Below are 9014 nucleotides of genomic sequence, written 5' to 3' on the forward strand. Positions count from 1 at the left end.
CTCTCTATGGATTCTTGCAGCCTATTAAATTTGGCATTATGTTCTTGAATAACTTTTTTAAGTTCCACTACTACTGTGTCTGTATGTTACTTGGCTGTTTCTGCATTCTATAGAATTTTCTTTCTTATTTCTAGAAGAGTTCTGTATATTAATCTTTTGTATTCTTCCTCTGGTAATTCCAAGAAGTTCTCTTCCTCTAGAGAATTTATTTATTCTCTATTTTGGGAGCTTGCTGAAGCCATCATGGACTGCCTCTTTATGTGACCTGATATTGACTGTTGTCTCTGAGCCATTAATAATTTATTATAATTTTATTTTGTGTTTGCTTAGTGAGACCTAGCTTCTTATTTTGTTTTGTTTTGATATGCACAAATAGGCTGCTCTTGTGAACTAGTTTGATTTTTGACACCTTTGGATCTCTAACGTCCTGTCACCAGGTAGTTAGTTCTGTAACTAAGTATGTGCACACAGGAGTCCTTTAAATTTTCCTATATGTGTTCAGCTTAGATGTTCAGGCAGTCGGTCACCAGGTGTGTGATGCAGGTTCTCACCCCCAGTCCTAGAGAGGCATGGGTGATTGGTGCAGGCACTGGACTCTGGCTGTGGTAGGGGATCACATGCTGAGCCAGGCACAGGGTTGATGGCTGCCCCTGAGAGTCTGAAAGGAAAGCATGTTGCTATTCTCTAGGGTGAGTACGTAGGTGAGTTTTGCAGCCAGACTAAGAGCACCCCACTCTGTTGGCCGTAAAGACTAGACGGCACCACTTTTTCTTGAACTCCTGTAGCAGGTGACTAAGCACTTTAGGTGCTACCACCAGTCCTCAAGCCACTGCTGCAGATTGATAAAAGTGCATACTTAAGGGACAGGGCTGTTTCGAGGGTCACAAATCTGCCCATTCACAGCTGAAGCAGTTGAAGTTAAACTTCAGATGTTTGCCCTGCTGTACTGTGTCAGTGAGGACTGACGCTGTTGAGATGGGTCCCCACAAGTCTATACAGGGGTGCAAGGCACTCGGGGTCTGTGGACCCCTGATACCTGTGGCCAGCAAAGGAGCTCTGCCAACCCCGTGCTCCTGGCCTAGGGGAGCCAGCAGCTTATTTGTTCCCTCTCCAAGGCCAGGAGAATGGGTTAGGGCGCCTTTTGGGATCTACTCCGGCCCAGCGGACTCCTGGTGCGGAGTGTGGAGGGAGGAGGTAAAAGGGAGAGACGTTTTTCCCAAATGGGCTTTTCTTCTTTTTTTTTTTAATCCCCGTGAAAGGGTGTGTGCATGTACTTATCCTAGCCTCTTGGGAGCTGCTCTTCACTGGTTCAGAGTGTCCAAGCAGAATCTCTGCTGCCGGGTCTCTCTCGATGTGGAAACTGCTTCCCAAGCACACGCACAGCACAGCTGTTCGCTTGCTTCACCGCGGACCGGCGTGGCTATGGCACTGAAGTTTCACCACCGCAGCTCTAGCCTGCCTCACCTCTTCTAAATGGTCTCCCTCTCCCGTATCACTCAGACGGATTTCTTAACCTTGCCTTGTTCAGGGCTGCCAGATATTCACAGAGAATCAAATCACTTGTTTTTCCAGGTCTTTGTTGGAAGAGGGATATAGGAAGCATCTAACTACTCTGCCATGTTGACCACACCCCGCCCCCCCCAAGATCTCTAGAATCTACTTTTTAAAAAGATCCCCAGGTAATTCTTATCTGGGGATCTATAAGAATCACCTGGGGTTGTAGTTAACTTCTGAATAACTTCAAATGAATGTTTATTCATTCATTACCATTCAACATAATCAAGCTAATCTACTCTATGGAGGAAAAAAACTAAGCATTTATAATCCATAAACTTACAATACAAAGTTTTTAAAGGTTATAAAAAAAAACTTTTAAAAATAAATAATGCTTTGCAATGTTAGTGACACATATGCAGATCACTAGGTTTCTCTAATGAAATCTATGACTTTAAATAGATTTCTTTAAACAGATTTTTCTGTGCCCTTTGTTCTCTGCTCACCACACATCTTAACCATGTGATGAAAAATAAGGCGATATAGAGAGCAATGCCTTTGTTATAACTTATTTACTTATTATTATGCTTTAGATGAAAGTTTACAGAGCAAATCAGTTTCTCATTAAACAATCAATACATAAATTGTTTTGTGACATCAGTTGCTAACCCCTCAATGTGTCAACACTCTCCCCTTCTCTGCACTGGCTTCCCTGTTTCCATTCGTCCAGTTTTCCTAGTCCTTCCTGCCTTCTCGTCTTCGCGTTGGGCCTCAAGTGCTCATTCAGTCTCACATAAATGATTCAACTATGAAACACGTTCCTCACATGTGCTATTGTTTGCCCTATAGACCTGTCTAATCTTTGGCTGAAGGGTGAACCTCTGGAGTGACCTAAGTACGGAGTTAAAAGGGTATCTGGGGTTTCTCCAGTCTCTGTCAGAGCAGCAAGTCTGAAGTTTTTGTGAATTTGAATTTTGTTCTATATTTTTCTCCTGCCCTGTCTGGGAGCCTCTATCGCGATCTCTGTCAGAGCAGCAGGTGGTGGCAGCCAGGCACCATCTAGTTGTTCTGGCCTCAGTCTGGTAGAAGTTGTGGTAGCTGTGGTCCATTAGTCCTTTGGGCTAATCTTTCCCTTCTGTCTTTGGTTTTCTTCATTCTCCTTATAACTTTAGTCCCCATTTCCTAGAATAACTTTAACTCTGAACAAAATATCTTGCCATTAGTTTACTGAAATTGAATTAAAACTAGTAAATGCCCTGGTGCTTTATTTTAAAGAGAATGTATTGCTCCTTTGGAGCTCCTGGGTGGTGCAAGCAGTTAAAGCGCTTGACTGCTAAACAAAAGATTGGAGGTGTGGGTCCACCCGGAGACACCTGGGAAGAAAGGCTTGAAAATCTACTTCTGAAAAATCAGCTATTGAAAACCCTATGGAATACAGGTCTACTCAGACACATATGGGGTCGCCATGAGTCAGAATCAACTCCATCACAACTGGTATATTGCTCCTTTAATAGAAACAAATGCATTTTGTTATATGATAAAGACCTCACAGACATAAATTAGAATAAGAAATAAGAATACAAAAAATATTCTGTGGTTGGAGATAAGCAAAGCCAGCTGAAGGTACAGAAAGTTAAATCTAAATCTTGGCAGTGAAAAGGGGGGTGACCAGGGACAGATTACCCAATAAGCAAGGTAAGCACAGGCTTTCCTATACTTACTTACTACTCTGTAGTGAACAGTTTCACATGTTTTTTCACCACATTAAACGTGGGTGAAACTCACATGAAATTGTTCACTACAGATTAGTAAGTAAACTCAAGTAATCCCGTGCTTACCTTGCTTATTGGGTAATTCGCCCCTGGGGGTGACCCAATGTGGTACATAGGAAACTCAGTCTCTCTGGAAGAGGAAATGAGTGGATTTCCCAGGGCTGGAACAAGTTGACACTATAGAAAAGCATTCAGTATCAAGCCTTCCAGCACCAATCCTCAACTGTCACCCTGTCTAGAGAAAATAACTATTATGTGGATCCTCAGAGAAAGAAAGGGCAAGATGGATATACAGCAAAGAAACACAAAGAGTTAGAAACAACATCCTGCTGGAATGGATAGAACTGCCAAGCTAAACAGTCAAGGCCAGACTAGCTATGCACACCTGGCATTAGCAGGGATACAGTGTGGGCCTAAAGAAATACCATGAAGTGGGCCAGGGTGAAGGAGAGGGCAATTAACAATATCCCCTTGCCCTCTCGTGAATTGACCTTCCTCTATAAACTGAGAAAGAGGCTTGTATGTGAGATGTGATTCCAAAAAAAATCAATAAGAACATGAAAAATAGTTAATGTACAACCAAGGAGAATTTTGACTGTACCTCCAGACTGGTGTGTCCTGGTGGAGATATTTTGAAGAAAGAAATACAGGAGTGCTGTATTTCTCAATAAGACAAAATTAAGTGTTTAAATCTTATCCATGAAAGGAACCTTAAAATCTCAGGTGTCTCCTCTCAGATTCTATTAAGACATGATGTAAACTTTCAGAATAGGAGCAGTTTTCTTACTTTCAAGCTGGCCCAGAGGAAGAAGTTTCTAGAACTACAGAAACGTAGTCCATCTAATGTTTCAGAATTCATACCATTGAAGTATACAGTGATGAAAATCTTTCTTCTCTATAAACATGTCTCTCAAAGAGCTCACCCCCCTCATTTTGCCTTCAGTGGGGATAAGTTTTTCACATACAGCTATCAAATCAGCCCTGAGCCTTCAATACTTCACACTAAGAATTTTCTGTGTATTTTAATACTTCGATTAAGTGCCTAAGTATTTTCCAATTGTTTTAATGATTTCTTTCATAAATACTCTGTGAAAACAGTGCAGTCATATAATGTATTAGTCATCTGTAACAAATTGACTCATTTAATTTCCTTGTTTCAAATGTTACCAGGCAATTTGTTTCCATAATTACTAGATAAAAGAAAGTAAACATTTGCTTATTGGAAAGTCAATATATTTTTGCTTGATTATGGTTTAAAAATACATCTAAGAGTGCAACTGCAAGTAAGATGCGTAACTACTTTTTTTATTAATTTTGCCATTTTGAGCTTGGCAAGCCAGTTTTTCAAAGCACTGCTGTGTATAAAAAGAGAGTTTATTTTTATGTATTTTTTAATATAATAAGTTTCAACTGACATTTTAGTTCATGCAAATAATTAAATACCAAATTATAATATGTGATGAGCAGAAAATTGCCAGTAGAATATGCCTATCAAACCTGAGGAATATTGCAATGTGCATATGGGTTCAGTTCAGTTAACAGAAAAATTGGATTCCAATCATTTGCTCTTGATAGCAATTTTGCCCTCTGTTCTTAGGTTCACCTGACATAACAGTAGAAGACAAGCTGTATTTGCAAAGTACCACCTGGGAACATGCCTTGCACAAAATTCATTATTTGCTTAACAGTTATATGCACGTTCCGTACATTATTTGAGAAGTCTTCAGGTGCATAGTTGGCATATTACCAGGGGATTCTGCTTCTGCAATTTTTCAGTAAAAACTGGCGCATCTAAAAAACAAAACATAGGAAGGTTTCTGTGGGGTAGTATATCAAAGTAGCTAGACTAAAATGGAAAGACAATTTCCCCTTCATAAATTTCTCCCAAATCTCTATGAAAATTGAAATCCTAATTAGCAGCACAGTTGTTTGAGGACTGTTTAAAACGAACAAATAACAAAACCTTTTCACATAATCCTTCTTTTATACAAAAAAGAAAAAGTTTTCCTTCTCCACACCTTCTCTTCAGATCATTATATATTTTCATTAACTTGCTTTCTTGCTGGAAAGAAAGACTGTGACTTTATTAATGGTGCATAGGACCTGGGAACATTACCAGTGCTATGTAGCTAGATTCATGTTGGTAAGAAAACAATTTTTAGGTGCTGTTATTCCACATTACAACAATAATATCTCTCACAAAATGTCATTCATATTTTTGGCAAATTCAATCTTCATCATAATTTTTTAGTTCATTGTATCCCAAAGTGTACAAATCAACCACTTCCGCATCATCTTCTAAAATTCTGTATTATTTGGTCACAGTGGGAATTGGATATGAGAGAAGTGAGAGATCAGAGCAATTCTATCACACTGATCATGAAAAAAACATTATTGTCCTTCCTGGATGAATTGATGATGTCACATTTGTATACATATGAATTAAGTGACATAATTCTATAGGCTAATACTTAAGTGCAGTCCCTGGGTGGTGCAAACGGTTAAGTGCTTGACTAACTACTAACTGAAAGGTTGGTGGTTTGAACTCACCCAGAGATGCCTTGGAAGAAAGGACTAGTGATCTGCTTTTGAAAGGTCACAGACTTGAAAACCCTATCAAGCAGTTTTACTCTGCACACATGAGGTTACCATGAGTTGGAATCAGCTCGACAGCAACTAACAACAATACTTAGGTAGGCATTGTTCTGTGGGTTTTACCTGTGTCACCTCTTTTAATCTCACAACAACCCTACATTGTAGGTACTATTATTGTTTATTTTGTTTTTACAGATGAAAAGACTGAAGCACAGGAGCGGAGCCGCTGTGCAACCTGGGGGCCCATCAGGTTGGCAGCGGTAGGCCTGGCCAGGTCCCGCGGCTGGTTGTGAGGAGAAAAGGAGGAGAACCTCCGTGGTATGGTCATATGACCACAACCTCTGAGGTCCCAGCAAAAGTCCTGACATCTAACAGCTCGGCAACCAGGACAGGCCCCCTAAAACTAATCCCAACGAGCACATCTGAAGGTTAAGGCTACCTTTCCAGATAGTCCAACAACTAAGTCACCAGATTCCAAGGGCATTTGGACCACTTATGAAAAACATCGGATCCTTGCACACCAGATGCTCTGACAACTCATCCTGCCATCCGCCTGCACAAAAGTTGCTGCACCAGTGGACAACGAAGCAGACCACCAAGCTTCTTTTAATTACCAACGAGAGAGAATACTGCTGCCAACAAAACAGTGCACGAAGTGCCTCTTCACAGTATCACTACCAGTTGACACTGTGCTAAGAAAGTCAGCTTGCCTAGGTGAGGACCCTTTCTCTTCTTGGGTAGCCAGGATTTGAAGAGATACTCTGTGACCTGTGCCACTGGTAAGTGACTAACACTTATTACACACTGAACTGGTCCTGAAAACTGAGACGCCTTCTTTGTAAGGGAAGAATATACAACATAATCTTGAAGAGCTGCACAGTGGTGCAGGCCAGAGGCATACTGTGTGTGTGCTATGGACTGAGACAAATCAACCTTATTGAAAGGATTTTTAATCTCTTGTTTCTGTTTGCCAGTGTTAGTCAGTGTTTTTCCGGCTTAACTTGTTATATTTTTCTGGTTCTTTATTCTATTCTATTCTAATGGGCCCCAGAAATCCCTCTCCTGACCCACTGTCAGAATCAGAAAGTGAGGAAGAGGAAAACGCAAATTACCTAAATGAGAGTTCTGGGGAAGAGTGGGATTCCTCTGAAGAAAAAGACCTGTGGTGCCCAAATTAATGCCTCTTGAGAGTCTTGCCTGGCAGGTTAAGTGCCTTTTAAAATATTCCACAACTTGGAAACCTTTAAATCCTAATTCTTGGTTGTATCATGCTGAACTCTTGGATCTAAGTACACCAGTCCATATACTTCAAGAGATAGGTCTAAGACTCTCCCACTGTTCCCGTTGTGTACCCAAACTAGAACCAGATCCTGAATGGCCCCCTCTGGCCTCTTGTGGTGTCCCACATTTTCAAAAGCCCTTTATAAGCCCCAGCCAGCTCTCTAGAGATCATGCTACTCTAAATGGAGCACTGCAATTTGCCACCAAACAGGTAAGCCGAACATTGAGTACAGCCACTCCCATACCTGAATACCTAAAACAGATCCCGAATTCATGTGTTTCTGGTTGTTGCTGTGGCTGGCTAACTAAAACAGTTAAGGAAACAACCCACACTGAACCCATCAACACTACCTACTCTTACACTGACTTCCAGAAGGCAGTTAACAAACTCCTAACTGCATCACTATAAAGTATTCTGATACTTTTTATGTTGCTAATTGAGAAAGGGGTACAAAGAAATCATTATACAGACCACAGTTGAGAAACTAATGCTTTCTCAACTGAAACTATGCTATCCCCTGACAAGCCGTACCTACCAAGTATGGCCCCATAAGTCAGCTCTAGAAAATGTGTATTGTGGGCATCCCCCTGCGGAAAAACTGAACTTCAATGAAGAAATATTCCGGTGGGACAATATTACAAAAGTTGACTATACATATGTCCCTCCTGAATTTACTGTGCCTATTTCAATGGACTCTAACTAGATCTCCAATTATTAATAGGAAGGAAAAAGTAGGCAACCACCTCTTTTGTTACTCAACCTTCAGAATAGCCATTGTCAGTAGTAGAAAGTTAGCAACCCCCAGTAACGCTTTTCTGAACACGCTCTCCCGTTCATTTCTAAATAGTTAGATTAAATTGAATAACTCAAAAAAGGAAAATAATAGGAATATTCTCTGAGCTCTGGTGGCACAGTGGTTAAGAGCTCGGCTGCTAACTGAAAGGTCAGCAGTTCAAATCTATCAGCTGCTCCTTGGAAACCCTATGGGGCAGTTCTACTCTGACCTATAGGGTTGCTGTGAGTTGGACTCAACTCAGTGGCAATGGGGTTTTTGGTTTTTCCCAGCTTTTATATAAGTATGCTTGCATATAACACTGTAGGTGCTCCTACTTTTTGGTGGGGAAGTACAGTTTCAAACCTAACCTACACTATTCCAGGCCTGTTACAGTACCTATAATTACAGCATGAACATTCTATATCACAGGCTCCCACAGTGTCTCTGGCTAACTTGGCCTATAAGGTCGTCCCTCAAGATTAAACTGAAGCTTGTTCTATAGGGAATATGTTTCCTGTGTCTTAGAACCCAGACTTTTAGCAAGAGCAAGTTATATGCATTCCAAAAGACCAATGGGAAAGGATTAAGAAAGAATTTATCCTTTCAGAATTAACCTCTAATGGATTAAAATGCTTCATCTGTGTGACATTTCCTGGAGCAGAAGTTTATGCATTTTCCACATCCATGCAAACTTTCTTAGGGACCTTTATAATTTTAAAGAAGCTTACTATAAAAAATCTTAGCCTAATGCAAGCTGAAGTTAAGAGTTTTAGAAGAAGAGTTCCGGCAAATGGCGCTCTAGGCAGAAGCACCAAGCCGGCCCTCCACAGCAAAGATCTGAAAAACTAAGCCGAACAGAGAATACAACAATCCTGAAACCCTAAAACATCAAATGAACAGATGAAGAACTCAGCCAAGCACCAAATGGAGTGAGAAAACTGACAGAGAATGGAGAACGAGGAGAGATTCATGCAGAGGTCCCCTACCAGCTAACACAGCGCGGATCTGCCATCTTGGACTCCTATTGGAGACCAGCAAACAGGGGATATGAGAAAGCAGCCTCACGGAGAGTCCAGCGGGAGACAAAACAACCAGT

The 9014-nt window shown here is 40.9% G+C and overlaps 1 protein-coding gene across 1 annotated transcript; it reads left to right on the forward strand.

The window, feature by feature from the left end:
* Nucleotides 1–6901: 6901 nt before the first annotated feature.
* On the forward strand, nucleotides 6902–7551 carry LOC101345279 (DDB1- and CUL4-associated factor 16-like). Its single transcript, XM_012555174.1, is given in 2 exon segments — nucleotides 6902–7019; nucleotides 7022–7551. Coding segments are annotated over 2 exon segments (648 nt in total).
* Nucleotides 7552–9014: the final 1463 nt, after the last annotated feature.

Source organism: Trichechus manatus, unplaced genomic scaffold (genome assembly GCF_000243295.1).
Source record: "Trichechus manatus latirostris isolate Lorelei unplaced genomic scaffold, TriManLat1.0 scaffold00032, whole genome shotgun sequence".
In the NCBI taxonomy this organism is placed as follows: Eukaryota; Metazoa; Chordata; class Mammalia; order Sirenia; family Trichechidae; genus Trichechus; species Trichechus manatus.